General features: G+C 34.9%; 1 protein-coding gene across 1 annotated transcript; it reads right to left on the bottom strand.

Moving 5' to 3' along the window:
- Positions 1 to 183: 183 nt before the first annotated feature.
- LOC133290083 (oxygen-dependent coproporphyrinogen-III oxidase, chloroplastic) lies at positions 184 to 4196 on the bottom strand. The gene is made up of 8 exons (XM_061488142.1): positions 3543 to 4196; positions 3371 to 3446; positions 2772 to 2866; positions 2056 to 2139; positions 1034 to 1121; positions 817 to 941; positions 619 to 717; positions 184 to 510 (listed from the first exon to the last, which is right to left on the bottom strand). Exons 1-8 carry the CDS (start codon positions 4089 to 4091, stop codon positions 442 to 444), a joined length of 1185 nt encoding a protein of 394 aa, XP_061344126.1. The 5' UTR covers positions 4092 to 4196; the 3' UTR covers positions 184 to 441.
- Positions 4197 to 15661: the final 11465 nt, after the last annotated feature.

The raw sequence follows: 15661 nt of genomic DNA, 5'->3' as shown, positions 1-15661 counted from the left end.
AAATGTTTTAGTATTGTTGGAATGAGTTCACTAAAAGTTAATGGATGTGGGAAATTAGAGATGCTCACATAAAGTGGTTACTGATTTTTCAGTCAATACTTCCTTTTTATTCCCTTCAGCGGAATTACTAAATAACTTGACAGAGGTGTGCAACTACCACTGCGATTGAATGTGAATGTTGAGTGAAGAAGCTGCCTTTGTTTTGTTATATAGGTACTTAAGAATAATGGTTGGCACAGAAGGTAAGGTACAGATGCGGTCTAGACATCTGTAATTTTCTGCATTTCACGCTTTACATAGATGACACGTGATTTACAATCTACCAAGTAGAAGCTAACAGTTGTGACTCATCTTAACGAGCACTTGATATACACCGAAAAAGAAACAAGCTCTCTTATTATTAAAAAAGCTGACAAATTGGGGCAGGGATTAACTGGTAAGTTAGATCCATTCCTTCGGGTTAATGCACGCATCTAGGAGTTTCCATTCTTCGCTTCCTTCTTCAGGTTTCTGCACACAAAATGATACCACCATTTCAGTAGCGATTTCATAAATGGAAAATTAGATGTTTCTAATATTTAACTCGTTTACGATATAAAAAAGATTCCAAAATCATACATGATCATATTCCCATCGTGCAGTCAGTGGGAGAGAAACAAGAATGCTCTCTATTCTGCCTCCAGTTTTTAGTCCAAATGTTGTACCCCTATCATACACCTGTAGCCAAAAAAATGTTTGACAATACAAATTTAAGCCTGATCTGAAAAAGAGAACAACTATTCAGTTTCTGTCTAAGAGCTAAGTTAAAAAGTGTACCAAATTGAATTCAACGTATCGTCCTCTTCGTAACTGTTGCCATGCTTTCTGATGATCTGTAAAGGGCAAATCCTTCCTTTTCTCGATGATAGGTATATAAGCAGGAACAACAGAATTTGCACATTCTGCAAGCAACCATAGTTTAGGCAAGCATGAAATATAAAGAACTAAATGCCTTTCCAGTGAGAACCATCAATTCATATGTGCAAGCAATTACCAGTAGCAAAGGAAAGTAGCATCTCCTGATCATAGTCATTCAGATCATCAAAAAATATTCCTCCAAGCCCTCTCCTTTCACCTCGATGCTGAATGTAGAATTACGAGGAAAATAAGGAAAAACAATCAACAAAAGCATATGCTGTACACTCCAATTCAATTAAAAAAAAACACACACACACACTCTATATTAAATCCACTCTAATCCCTTTAACGTAACAGATGGCATCCATGATCCATCTAATTACACGTTACACTAACTCAACTGATACACTCCAAAATGGGAGCACTATGCATGACAACTGATAAGCACGAGACTAAAAACAGAGTATAAACAGATAAATAAGGTCACATTTGTAAGCCCAATATTGTCAACGAGGTCCTACCCCATATAACTTCATTGGCATAATTTATGAGTTTAGAAATCAAATTAACCTTGCAGCTATAATGCATGCACAAAATCAACCGATCTGAGACATTACCCATCTATTCATAGTAATTCTCAGGTAAACGTCATAATAATCACAGTTGCAAGTTTGCCTCAAGATAGTCAACATAGATGTTTCTGATTTTTGTCACTTATTGTACTTCTCACACCACTACCCCAAGTCTCATGAAGACTATATCATATTGTCAGCCACATATACTTCATGCGCTAACATCTCCATTCCACTATCACCAAACCACTGCACTCCTGCACTTGCTGCCCCAGCATCACAAATCTTCTTGACTCTCCCATCATCTCATTATCATCAACAGACATCGCTGTTACCCATTTTCCAGCATTGTATAAAGTTTATTTATAGCCTCCAATTCATCATGCATAAAGTCTATCAAAAAGTAATGATAAAAGAAAGGCAAAAGAATTCAGGTGCACTCTTTTCTTAAAGGTTAATGAACTAAACACTAATGCTTAATACTTCTTTTTCGTTCAGTTTCCAGCTTTATCAAATGGGCCCTAAGACAACAGCCAAATACTGTACTAAAAAGCTTCATTATGTGAAAAAGGATGAAGAATGTTACCTTGATATAAAAGTAGTCATCGCACCATTTCTTGAATCGGGGGTAAAAAGTAGGATCAAACTTGTCACAAGTACGTTTTTGAATCTACAATAGAAGCATGATAGAAGTACACTTAGTAAAAGACTTGCTCTTCAATGCCTTCAAACAAATAAAATATCATATCAATATTTTAAAGATACAATTTAAACTGAAAATCAATTGGTAGAACTTCTCAAGTGCCCTACATTCATTCATTCTTTTATATTTAAGTTTTTTTTTTTTTTTTGGCGGGGATTAGAAGGTAACAATCAACTACAAGCTAAGTTTCCAAAATAAATTTTCAAGAGATTTTTGAGAAAGCATCAACTGTTTACCTTTTGGGGGGTTTAATCTACCTAATATAGGAAGTTAGAAACATTTTTAAGTGACTTTGATTGCAGAATTCTCAAGCATTTGCAGAAATCTTTTATAGAAACATCATGAGAAATTAATATCTGTGCTTAACATTTCAATAAAAGAACCAAGCAACATAAACCAAATACAAGAAAACCCTCCTGAAACTACAAAAATATTAAAACTACTCATATAAGGACCAAGACACTACAGTAGGGTAAGGCGACATATTAAAACAACAAAAAATTTTTTTTTTTTTCTTTCACCAAAAAAATAAATAAAAGGCAGTTGTTGATTCTAAACCATAAAATGTCAGAAACCAATATTTTGTGTTCAAGACATACAGAATGGAAGTGCTTAACATCCTCCTCAAAAATGTAAGCAGGTGTCAAGTCAGTTCCCCCGCCAAACCACCACTGTCTAGGTGCTCCAGGAGTATCTGTAGAATACAACAGCGTGACTATCAACAGCAACAAACGCAAAAAAAAAAAAAAAAAAAAAAAAATGCACTTATGTTAACATACCTTAGTGATAATATTAATCTTCGAATTGTTAAGTTTTAAGATTTTGAGACTAACCCATTAGAATGCGAAAACAAAAGGGAAGTTGGCATTATAAACAGCCATAGTTTATTACAAGCAACTGATGACAAATAAATAAATAAAAAAATCTAGAAACTTGAACCTGAGGTAACCGAGCTTGGAAAGGCATAATTTGACCATGTGTTAGATCAGATTAGCTGCTATAGATGCGATCCAAACATTGAACCGTTTCAAGCACACACACACACACACACAAAAAACAAGTCGCAAACAACAGCAAGGAAAAACCTTGAACAAATGTGTGCAATATGACAAAAAAAAAACTAGTATAATATGAAAAGCAGCTTGCAAATGAGCCTGGCCTAGTTTTTGTGTAAAGAAATAAAGAAATAAAGTATTACCTTGAGGAGCATCAGTTTCAAAATAGCGATAATTGAAATGTAATGTTGGGGCAAACGGGTTCTTGGGATGCAAAACCTGAATAGAAAAACAAGACAAAAAAAAAAAGTGAGTCAAGTGTCTAACTAACTAGTTCAATTGAATTGATGGGAAAAAGGGGATTTGGTTACTGACAGAGCTGATTCCAGCTGCGAAAAATGGAACAGGACCAGGTTTGTGATCAGCTGCAGCTTTAGCAGCACGATAAGCTTCAGGTGGCATGACACCATAAACAACAGAGACATTAACCCCAGCCTTCTCCCAAACGGCACCGTCTTGAAGAACCCTACTTATGCCACCGCCACCACCGGGTCTCGACCAAACATCCTCCTTAAACTTGGCCCCACCATCAGCAACCTCAATGGCATCGCACACACTGTCTTGAGCTTCCCTTATCATCTTCTCAAAGCGGGCCCTCACCGAAGACGAAGAAAGGGCCTCATCGGTGTCTTTGAGAAATGTTTCGGGACGCTCAGCTTCTGGGGTTTCTTTCTCTATTGAAATGGTGGCTCTCACTGATCCTTTTCTCTGAAAAGATAACATTTTGGTTTCAATTTGAGGCTTAGGCCAAGGCTTCAATCTCCGTTTAGTGAGTAATGTTGCAGTTGGAGAAGTAGAAGTAGAAGTTGAAGTGGAGCTGAAGCAACTAAAGGGAATCGCGGAGGATATGGTTGCACAATGCATTATGGTTCAGATTGGATTTCGAACCAACGCTGACAAAACAAAAAAACAGTGGAAATTGATTTGAAATAAGCAGTGCTTGGCGAGATATAGAAACAAAGAGGGCTTTGAAATTGAGTAATGATAAGATGTTGCTCCTCTTCTCTCGACTATTGTATTTATTTGAACATCTACTTTTAATAAATTATCATCGTCGGATTGATAAAAATTAATGGTTAAGATTTAACAGGATATTAAAACAAAAGATAATAAGTATAACATTTTTCTATTATTATTGGAGTTTAATATTTTTGCTTTTTGCACCATAATTTTTTTTTTACCCGAGTACTTGGAAGCTATTCCTAACTGGAACAGTGGGGCATTGAATTTCGCTATCCCACTTTAAGAAGAGCGGCACGCTCTCTGAATCCAAAGATTTTTTAAGGATTTGTTTGAGACATGATTTAAACTCCTAACTCAAGCAAACTCTTGAAAACTCAGTTGACAACTGAGCTATTCTCTGAGGTTAAAAATAAATGAGTTTTGTGATAAAGACAATAGAGAAAAAAAAATAAAGAAATCCACCAATTAGTATACTAGAGAAATGTTTTTACCACGAAAGCATAAAATTTTTTCTTATATTATTATGGAATTTATACTTGTCATGTTATATATGAGAAATATCTTCTTATGCCATATAGTCAAAAAGTCATATGGAGCTCACATATTACAAAAAAAAAAAAAGCTAACATGAAAATCAAAAAGTGAGTAAGAAAGTATTTACTTCTTTTGCTTCTCATGGAATATAAGAAATATAAAATCCTACTATTACAATAGTTAATAGTTTTATGAGTAAAGACCATTTTTATCCCAAACAAAAAAATACAGTCTCCACTTTAGTCTCATACAAAAATAAATTAGTCAGTTAGTCCTTAACAAATCTAAGGTGGACCTATTTTAGTCCTTTTGAGGGACTAATATGGATCTTTTTTGAATTTTCGAGGGACCACGATTTCAACTAAATGGGTCCACTTTGAATTTGTAAAAGACAAAAATGGAGACCGTATTTTTTGTTAGGGACTAAGAAGGATTTTTACTCTAGTTTTATTCTACTATGTCACGATTTTATTTTATTTGATCTCTTTTAATATTTTATTTCACTTCTTATTATATGTTTGTATATAATCTAACAAATTAAATTGCTTTTGAAAAAATTATTTTAATTTAATGCGTAAAGGGTAATAAGAAATGCTAAGAAATTGGTGGCACACCGTTTGGACTTTCTAGCAGCGCCAGCCACATGCCAAATTATTTTAACACCGTTTGGGCTTTCCGTGTTACGCCCACAGAAAAGGAACGATTGGAATCCAATCAACTTCTGACTTTGTTTGGGACATGTTTTTTGTCCTCTCGATTTTCTGTAGAGTTTATGAAGTTAACTCTTGGCCATTAACATAAGTTCTTTCCACGAATATACGTTTGGTTTACAATTTTGTAAAATTAATTTTAAAAAATTAATATTGAAAGAATTAATGTTTAAAAAATTATTCTACGTTATTAAAGTGAATTTAAAAGAATCAATTTTATTTTGATGGTCAAATAGAAGTATTTTTTCAAGTGTAAATACAAGTATAATTAAAAAAATTGTAATTTTCTCACTTGGAATCAACTCTATTCACCGAAAAAGTTGAAAATATTTACTTATTTTATAATCAATTTTATTCACCATATAATTAATTTGATCTCTCAAAAAAATTAACAAACATGTTTACCGTTATATAAGTTCCTTTTTTTACAACACAATGTACCAAAACAAATAAGCTATATGATAAAATCTGGCAAGTATGCCGAATCGTAATAAGTAATATAATATACGAAAAAATCTCAAGTATATTACAAAAAAAAAAAAAAAAAAAAAAATCTCAAGTATATATATATATATATATATATATATATATATATATATATTGGTAAATTCTTTACGCTAATATTCAATGATGTTTCAATAGGGTTAAAATTACTTACTATTATGCATTAAAAGCAAATCCTAAACAAGAAGTAAACCCATTACAAAAATACAATTAATATGGATGATATAGTATGCGTATGATAGCAATTTCCATGTAGTGAATTTGGCATTTGATATTTTAATCCACTACAATTTGATGTTCGACCCACTTAAGTGCAGCCGAACGCGATTTTTTTTTCTATCTAAAATGAATATTTTTATGTAAAGCATATTAACTTTCTCATCTAAAAAGATTAGCAATTATAATAATAATATTATATTAACTTATGAGGAACATAAACACTAGTTTATTTCTTTTCAAACTTGTTCTGCTTCATACAAACATTAAAACTTTCTTTTATAGGCAAAGAAAAAATAATAACGACAAACACAATAATTATACAATAGACACGTCATCAGACATGATAATACTAACAACAAACAACTTTGACAGAAAAGATAAATTATTTATTTTAATAATATAAAGTTTAAGAGAAAAGATTATAGCATTCAAAAGTCATAACATGCTACAAATCTCAACAAGAGTTTACAGACATTCTTCATAATTAAGAATTTTTTATGTGCTAGCAAGCAAATTTTTTATTTTATTTTTTGATATATTGCTAGCTAGCAACTTAACCACCTGGTTCTGATGTATATATTTTTTAATTGTTATTTCTTTGAGCTGTAGATTAATTGAGTATTTATTTTCTTGACAGTATGAGTTTGTTAATGCATGGTAAATGTCTACACTCTAGACGAGACTATGCTGGTGTACATTTCATTTTTGTTTCTTTGACAGTTGTCACTTCCTAGGTGGATTGAATATTCCTATTTAGGAGCTGCTATATTTTATCTACTTCCAGAGTCTGGAATTTGTCAGTGATATATGTTGTGTAGCGTAGACACCCTAACGATTGTCCTCTTGTAAACCAGCCCATGTGCTCATGTTAGTTTGGTTTGCTCCTTATTTGTTATTTTAATTTTTGGTACAATTTTGCCCCTTATTTTCCATTGAATAAAACTTGCGAGTCGAATTTACTCAAATGATATTATATTCAAGATAATGCCCATCACCTTCATAGCATAGAGCTTTGTGTCATTTTTGGTAGTTTCAAGTGTAATACTTTTATTATACTTTGTGCATTATTATTGTAAAGAATTATTTCAATTTAAAAAATTTAAGTTATTCTCATAAAATATATCTTCGAGGAGGAGGGAAAAGCAATGAGTTTTAACTATGACTAAGTCCTGACACGAGTTAATCTTATAACTGACTTAAAGAGTTAAAGCTTGTGGGGATATCCAGGACCTTCATGTTAGAGCCTGAGGCTCTACGAACAAGAAATAAGAAATTGAATTTGATTTCTATTATTCGATATTCTCAAAGAGCAATAATAATTCCTTTTTTTTTATACATCTTGTGGTAAGCTTCCATGTCAGTTAGCTAATTGTTATATCAGCTACAATAACCCGAGCTAACATCTAACATATTCTCTAATGAGCAGACTTTGGTGCAAAGTAAGGAAGACTGGATGGAGGGACAAGCAAGCTTTAAAGAGATCCTTATGAGACACCACAGTGAATGGATGTCTAAGGAGGAGATAAACCCATAGGAAGAGGAAGATCTATTGATGAAGGATGGATTGCAAGGATCAAAAGATGGTCGGTGGAAGCAAATGAGATAGATAACTATGGAGATTCGCAATGATGGGAAAATCAACTTCAAGTTATCGGACGTGTTTAAGAAAAAAGTGTGGAGGCCATGGAAGCAAACTCTCATATTTAAGCTTATGGGGGGGAACTCTTGATCACCTTCATGAAAAAAAAGGCTTGAAAATATATGGTCTCATGATGGAAAGATCTTCGTTATGGACATAGAGAATGATTTCTTCTTAGTAAGGTTTGAGAATAAGAAAGATATGGAGTTTGCTTTGACAGGGGACCATGGGTCATCTTTGACCATTATTTGACTATTAAGGTATGGGAACCAGATTTTGAACCTCTCCAAGCCTCTATATGTCTAGTGACTGCATGAGTAAGGCTTTCAGGTTCCCCCTATAATATGTTAATGCGTCACGGATGAGGAGCGTTGGGAATTGGCTTGGGAAGTTTGTTTGGTTGGATGCTGCTATAACTAATTTGGCTAAAGGCAACTTCTCTAGGATTTGTGTCAAACTAGATTTAAGCCAACCTTTCAAAGCTGAATACTTCATTGAGGGCAGATATAAATAAGCTGAATATAACGGGCTACATGCCATATGATTTTCATGCAGGAAAGTACAGACATAGAGCTAAAGGGTGTCCCAATCAAGTCCAGTTGGTCACTCGTGAACAGAATAATTTGGAGAATGTTGGCATGATGGGATTGGATGCTACTATTTCAGATCAAAAACCCGTGGAGGATGGGGGTCAAACTTCGGACCGTAGATAGTGGTCACAAGAGGTAACAAAGGGAATAGTGGGATATGAAGAGGAATGCAAAGGAAAGACATTGCTGCAAAAGAAGTGAATACCTATTTGGTTAGGGAGAACAGGCATACCATTGTGAGAAGAGAAGACAAGGTGGAAGTAAGCCCCAAAAGAGTTATCAATAAATAACCATTATGTGATGAGGCAGAGCAACAAAAGGTGGATAGGGCAGTAGGGAAGTCAAAAAGAAAGGAAATTGTGAGATTTGTTGAAACAAAGAATGCTTACACGTTGGTTTGGAATGGTATGGATAAGTTAGTCCTTGAAAAAAGGGATAATAGAGCCTTGCATCGTTGAATCAAGTAAGAGGGAACGCTCTTCACCGAGGAAAGGGGAACGAGAGGTTCGATGTGGGGACTGCAGCAAGTCTAACACAGTGAAAATGGCCAACCCTGTGGCCAACGCAACAAATCCGTACGTGGACCAAGTGCATGCAGCTAGATGATGAGGATAACATGGAGAGTAGTGTTATGGAGACTCAATAGCCTATCTCTCCTGATCTTAGAGCTAATTCAGGTCTAAGCAAATAGGAAATGGTCCGAGATATCAAGATGGAAGGAATGAGTCCAAAGGAATCTTTGTCGTATGTGCAACTTCTACCTGCAAAAAAAACAACAAGTCTTTAATGTCTTTGATCTTCTGGAACTATAGGAGGCAAAACCTAATTTAGGCCGCACTTTAAAAATGATGGTTGAGAATCATGGTGTTTGTATGGTGGTTTTGATGGAATCGTGAACGAATAGTGAATCCAACAGAAAGATTTTGCGTGAGATTAATTTTGATAAAGAATTTTTTTAGGAGGTTGTCGGCTTGGTTGGTGGTATATGGGCCTTATGGGATTCTAAAAGGGTGAAGGTGCAACTTATAACTAAATCGAATCAATTTATACACATGAAAGTTGAGATAGAAAACCATAAGCCATTCTTGTGTTTTGATGTGCGTGTCAACCCTCACCAGGTGGAAAGACATGGGATGTGGAAATAATTGATGCAGATCAGCACTATTATTAATGATCCTTATGTAGTGGCTGGGGACTTCAGTGATACCAATAGTATAAATGAGAAGAAGAGGATTGTCGTCCTGACATAGAAAAATGTCGTAGGTTTGCGAATTTCTTGAATAACTATCACGTGGATGACCTTAGGAGCCTAGAGTCAAATTTTACGTGGCAAAGTCCTAAAACAGACCATGCGAAAGCAATTTATCGATCGAAAATTCGAGCTTACCTTTCGACACTCTGAGGTCGGGATCGGTCAGTCAACACAAGCAAACAATCTGCAGTCATTAGGTTGGCCAAATCGCAGAAAAACTGAAAAAATGCTGAAATGAGAGATGGAGAAGAAACGCACAACAAATTTTAACATAGAAAACATTTTCTAATGCAGAGAAGTAAAAACCATTTGACACTAGTCCATAAAATCTTCTAATGTGAATAGTAAAATTACAAACTATTCAAATTTTCCTAGTCACACTAGAGGTACACTCAAACTTCACTAACAATGATGGTTACAAGGTTATTCTCTAAAGAGGTCTCATACTTAAACTTTTCTTCAGAGGTTTAACTGATTTCACTTAGCTAACACATTACAAAAGGTTTCATGTGATTTATAAAGCTGAAGAGAAACCTTACACATTCTTTTAGAATATTCGCCAATAATGAGGTGGGCAACATTCATTGAAGTGGTTGTTCAAGATATTGAGTTACATACCCATGAATATGGTGCATTCTATCCACCAAGCACTAAAGGAGGAACACATCCCAACAAATATCCCCTTATGACTTTAATGCGCTAGGTTCAATAGCCCGACAACTTGACAACAGTCATCAAATTTTCTTATTGTGACCGACCTTGTCATATTCTATCACATCCTATATCCAATGATATCTCACATCAATATGTTTAGTGCGGAAGTGATTGACCGAGTTATTTGCCAAGTAAATTGCACTCTGATTATCACACTTTATCTCGTACTTATCCTGCTTATGGCCTAGTTCAAGTATAAACTTCTCCATCCATTCATTTCCTTGCAAGCTTCAGTTGCGTCCAATGTTACTAAAATCGCGTTTAAAATCGTGGAATCGGTCGATCTTACATTTTTTTCCAATTGCTACGAGTTAAATCGTGTGTAGTATCATTTTCTTCTTCAATAGACTGAGATGGTCGTTCAAGCACGTAAAATCGTGGGATCGCACGTTCCCTCCATTTTTGTGATTCATCTCTCTTTGCAGTTTGCATTTCATTTGCAGATAGCTCCTTGGCTCGTTATTAACTCACTCAATGGTTGTCCAAGCTTACCCCCGTGACTCGCCCCCTGTTTCTACAAAATTACAAATGACACCATCTCGGTAGGTAGTCGTCACTCTGAAGGCACCCCTACTGTCTTAATCTGAGAAGCTTATTCCATCGCCAAGAACGCCTGTCGCTTCAACCAATACACTGACCAGAAACACTTCCAGAGCCGGTGTTGCTATAGCTTCTGCTGGCTTATCGAACTCATCTTCGTCTTGTTGTGCTCCTCGCCATCACTATTGGTGTCCTCTGTAACACTTCGTATATACCCGGTTTGTTATCATATCATTGTATTAACCGCTGCTTAATTAAAATGTGGAACTAACTTTTTCTTTTCATTCAATTATGACGTCATTATTATTAACCAAGTTGATTAATGAATCCTTTATCAAAACATTGCCTATATGTAAATTGCAAATATACAACTAACTGAAATACCTCATATAAAAATGTGTTTCTAGTCACAGAGCTACAACACGTAGACCGAACAATATCCTGATAGATTATACAACGCAAGTTTAGCTAAACAAATTATAATCAAGTCAACGTGGCATGGACAATCCCCATGCTCACCAAATGAGGCAACAAAGCCCAACATAGTCTCAGCTCAATAAACAATATAATGAAACTAAAAACATAGTCAACCACTAAGCATGTCAGCATAACATCATGTAAATTAACTCAGCTCCGGCCTTCTGCCGCTCGAGGTATCAACCCCCGAGGTACCTGATCCTGAAAATTTGCCCTAAACGTGGGGTGAGATATCTAAAAAGAAATCTCAGTAAGACAAGGGGTCTTCAAGGATCTCTCCACCCCAAGCTCCATTACATGTGCAATATAAGTTCAAAAGCAGTAATATAATATAAGTTCCAAAATCAGTGCAATGCATCCTATAATCATGTCATGTGTGTCAAAATTCTACTGGCCAGAGAACATGCAGGAATTACGTACGTCTGCAACCTACAATCAGTGCAAGACGCTACTTTCACCCACCCACGAAATCACCATATTGTATGACGCCACATACTCAGGCTTACCGTCTAGGTGGAACAACACATACATATCATAAGGCATTTGCACTTAACAGCTCAATAGCATTTCAAATATCAATACATGAAAACCCATCATGCATATAAACCACCCCTCCATGAGGTGTGGTGGAACCAACAATGAAAAAACCGAGAACACGAAAGCTTACCTCGCAAGCTAACAATCCAAGCCAAAGTCCACACTAGCCCAAGGACACCAAACAACACACTCACAGTCTGTTTATAACATAAATAATTATTATTATTCAAAGCCCAAGGTCTCAATAAGTGTTTAAGTATTCCAAACTTGTTTTAGGTGATTAAAGGCTAATTATGCATGAGGTATTCTAATACTCCTTGATGAGTATTCGAATACTCCATGTCTCCAGAAAGTATCTGAATACTTTCACTAAAGTATTCGAATACCAACAAGTATCCGAATACTTTTCCCACGATATCTGAATACTACACAGTATCCGAATACATTTTTTACAGTATTCGAATACCACAAGGTATCCGAATACTCTTTTTCTCAAAAAGTATCCCAATACTCCTTCAATGAGTATTCGACTACCTGCTGATGAGTATTCAAATACTCCACGAAAACTATTCGAATACTTATCAAACAGAATGCATAAACTCGAGCAGTTTCTGCATAATCCTATTTTTAAGGGTCCAAACTCGATTTGGAGTCCAATTACTCCACAAACAAAAGTTCGTTAACATCTTTTAAGCATAGATTATCATCCTTTAACTCAAATGGTTCAAGTTTATCTTTTTAAAGGCTCACACAAGCTCAAACCATGGAAAATTCAAAAGGGATGATCATGGCTTACCTTAGGTCTTGAAAACTCAGAAAAGACACTGACTTGGAGCCTCCAACACAGCTCCAAGGTTCTGACGTTAATGGACTACGAAAATACACAACAACCTTGGTCCTTTAACACTCAAAATAGCTTCTTGGAGCCCCCACAACCAAAAACATGACCACCACCCTCACAACCAAGGTAGACAGCAACAACACCTTACCAAAACAGAGGTTGACACTCAGAAAATGAACCACCAAGCTCCTTCACAATCAACTACTAAGTGTTTACAAGGTTTAATGTGAAGAAATCAATGGAAAAAGGTGAGCTCTTGGCTCATTTTGGTGCATGGAGCTCAAGTCCAATAAGAGAAGAGAAAATGGCTGAAGGGAAAGTCAGCAGTCAAAAGACTCACGTAGAGGCTGAATATGATCTAGGGTTTTGGGCCCAATTAGCACTTATAGGTCCATTTAACTAATCGTCGATATTAACACTAATAGCTACCCTTATCATTTTAATCTCAAACTTTGGATTCTGAACCTAGCCATTTTTCTAGGATTTGTCATTTTTTTTTTATTTTTCGCAATACTTTGTCGGTACGCGCTTTTACGTAGCCGATATAAGTTCTGACGCCAGTTCTCATTATTTCGACTTCAAACTTTGTATACTAGTCCTAGATATTATTCTAGTGATATATACATATTTTTTCATAATTTTTCGAGATACTTCATTGGTATGCATTTATACTGTGAGGCAGAATCAGTATCTGCACTTTTCGTCAGAAAAGCGACTTTCAACATTATTAATCACTTACTATAATTATTTAAGCCTTATCATAATTATTAGAGTCAATTAAGGAATTATCTCATTAATCTCATAATTAATTAATTAAATTTCTAAATTAACGGTGCAGGTTCTTACATCCTCTACTTCATTTTTCGTCTGAAGGCACCATATTACACCATCGATAGCATCGCCATAATGGCAATCTCGCCAGAATGAATGGGAAAAAGTCTACTCTTTCCAAAATCAACAAGTGGGGTTTATATGCACAAAGTGATGGTTGAGTATACTTAGAAAACCTAACTGACACAATAGTCAGCTCACAATTCAAAAAGTATTGTACAAGGCTGTCTTCGGAAGCCTCTAGCTGTCTAGCATGTTCAGAAAATAAAAATAAAAAATCCCACAAGGCTGAAATATAAACAACATTAATATTGGAATTTTATTTTTAATATAATTTTAATATTTCATACGTACAGTTACGATATTATGATTCATATCGATGTTGCGATTTTTGATTTTTTTACCTGTTCTCGATTTTATGTAATATCTCAATTTTAACAATATTGGTTGCAACTATGTACTCAGTTTCGGTTGTCGGAAGTGCCACATGTTTTTGCAATTTTGATTGCCAGGAGACAACATTTTCTGCAAAGGTCATTAAGTATCTCGTCATTGACATTCTAGAGTCGACATCTACCTCTAAATCAACATCTGTAAAGCCTTGCAGCTCGGCCTTACCTTCCCCAAAGCGAAGCATAAGTTCCTTATTTCTCTGAGATATTTGAAGATCTATTTGACGACTTCCTAGTGCTCTTTGTCGGGATTAGACAAATACCGACTTACCATTCTAACAACACATGTCAGGTCGGGTCTCATACATACCATTGTACATCAAAATTATGATGGCGGACTAGTACGGGATATTCAACATCTCATCTTTTTCTTCATCAGACCTCGGTCATTACTTTTAGCTTAGTTTTATGTGTCTGGCTATAGGGGCGCTCATTTCTTGGCTTTATCCATGTTGAACCTCTTCAAAATTTTATCAGTATATTTTTCTTGACTTAGCCACAATAGTTTCCTTTGACAGCCTCTTATTATCTTTATTCCAATAATTTGCTTTGCAGGGAGCTTAACACTTTCTCTAGGGGCGACTATCTTTATTTTGTTTTGCCCTACAAGAAGCATATAATCAATATATAAAAGTAAAAGAAGAAAATATTTGTCCTCATACTTCTTAACAAATACGCAGTGGTCGCCCTCAATCTTATTGAACTTGTGTTGTATCATGAAGGATTCAAAGTTTTTGTGCTACTGACCGAAGTGCTTGTTTCAAGCCATACAAACTTTTATTCAATCGACAAGCCAGATCTTCTTTACATGGCGCTCAAAACCCTTTAGGTTGCTCCATACTAATCTTCTATTCCAGGTCGCCATGAAGGAATGCAATTTTTACCTATATCTATTCAACTTCTAAGTTCATAAATGTTGCGATAACAAGTACCAATCAGACTCATCTTCATAACAGGGGAAAAAATTTCTTCAAAATCTATTGATTTCTTCTGATAATATTAATATTGAATTGTTTATTAGATGAGAGGAGAAAGATAAAAGAGGCCTTCATTTGCGTATTGATGTTGGGGCCAATGTTGTTTGACTGTTTTCTCTGGTTAATGTGATTTGTTTCATTTTTTCACATATAGTTATAAATTGCCTTCTATGAACTTTTTCCACGCCTGTTTCCAACAACCATGTTCTACTATCTGGTATATGTTTTTTTTGTCATAATCAAGTAGATTTTGCTAATTTTTTTTATTTTTAGGGTCAGATTTTATTTTTGATAGACAAAACTCCAAACATAAAGGGAAAAAAATGAGTAAGTTAACTCAATTACTAACGATGTTAAAATGAACTTGGATGAAGAAAAGTTCACATGGGGTAATTGTCTAATTATTAAAAAAATAAGGATATAAATAAGGATATAAATGATAAAATAAATTACATGAGTGTTTATAAACTTTTTCCTATAATTATAATTAGGGAAAACAATCAAGCGTGTTTATTGAATTAATTTAACCGAAATGTCAATTAAAGTTATCACCACAAAAATTTTATTTTATTTTATTATATTTAACAAGTGATACATGTATCATTGAATTATTTATAGAGTCATTAGACAATATGAGAAGTGGCACTAATAATA

Source organism: Gastrolobium bilobum, unplaced genomic scaffold (assembly GCF_033153095.1).
Source record: "Gastrolobium bilobum isolate Gb01-03AN ecotype WA unplaced genomic scaffold, APGP_CSIRO_Gbil_v1 utg7782, whole genome shotgun sequence".
NCBI classification, from domain to species: domain Eukaryota; kingdom Viridiplantae; phylum Streptophyta; class Magnoliopsida; order Fabales; family Fabaceae; genus Gastrolobium; species Gastrolobium bilobum.
Note: the sequence above shows the minus strand (reverse complement) of the source record. Positions and strands in the feature narration are given on the sequence as shown.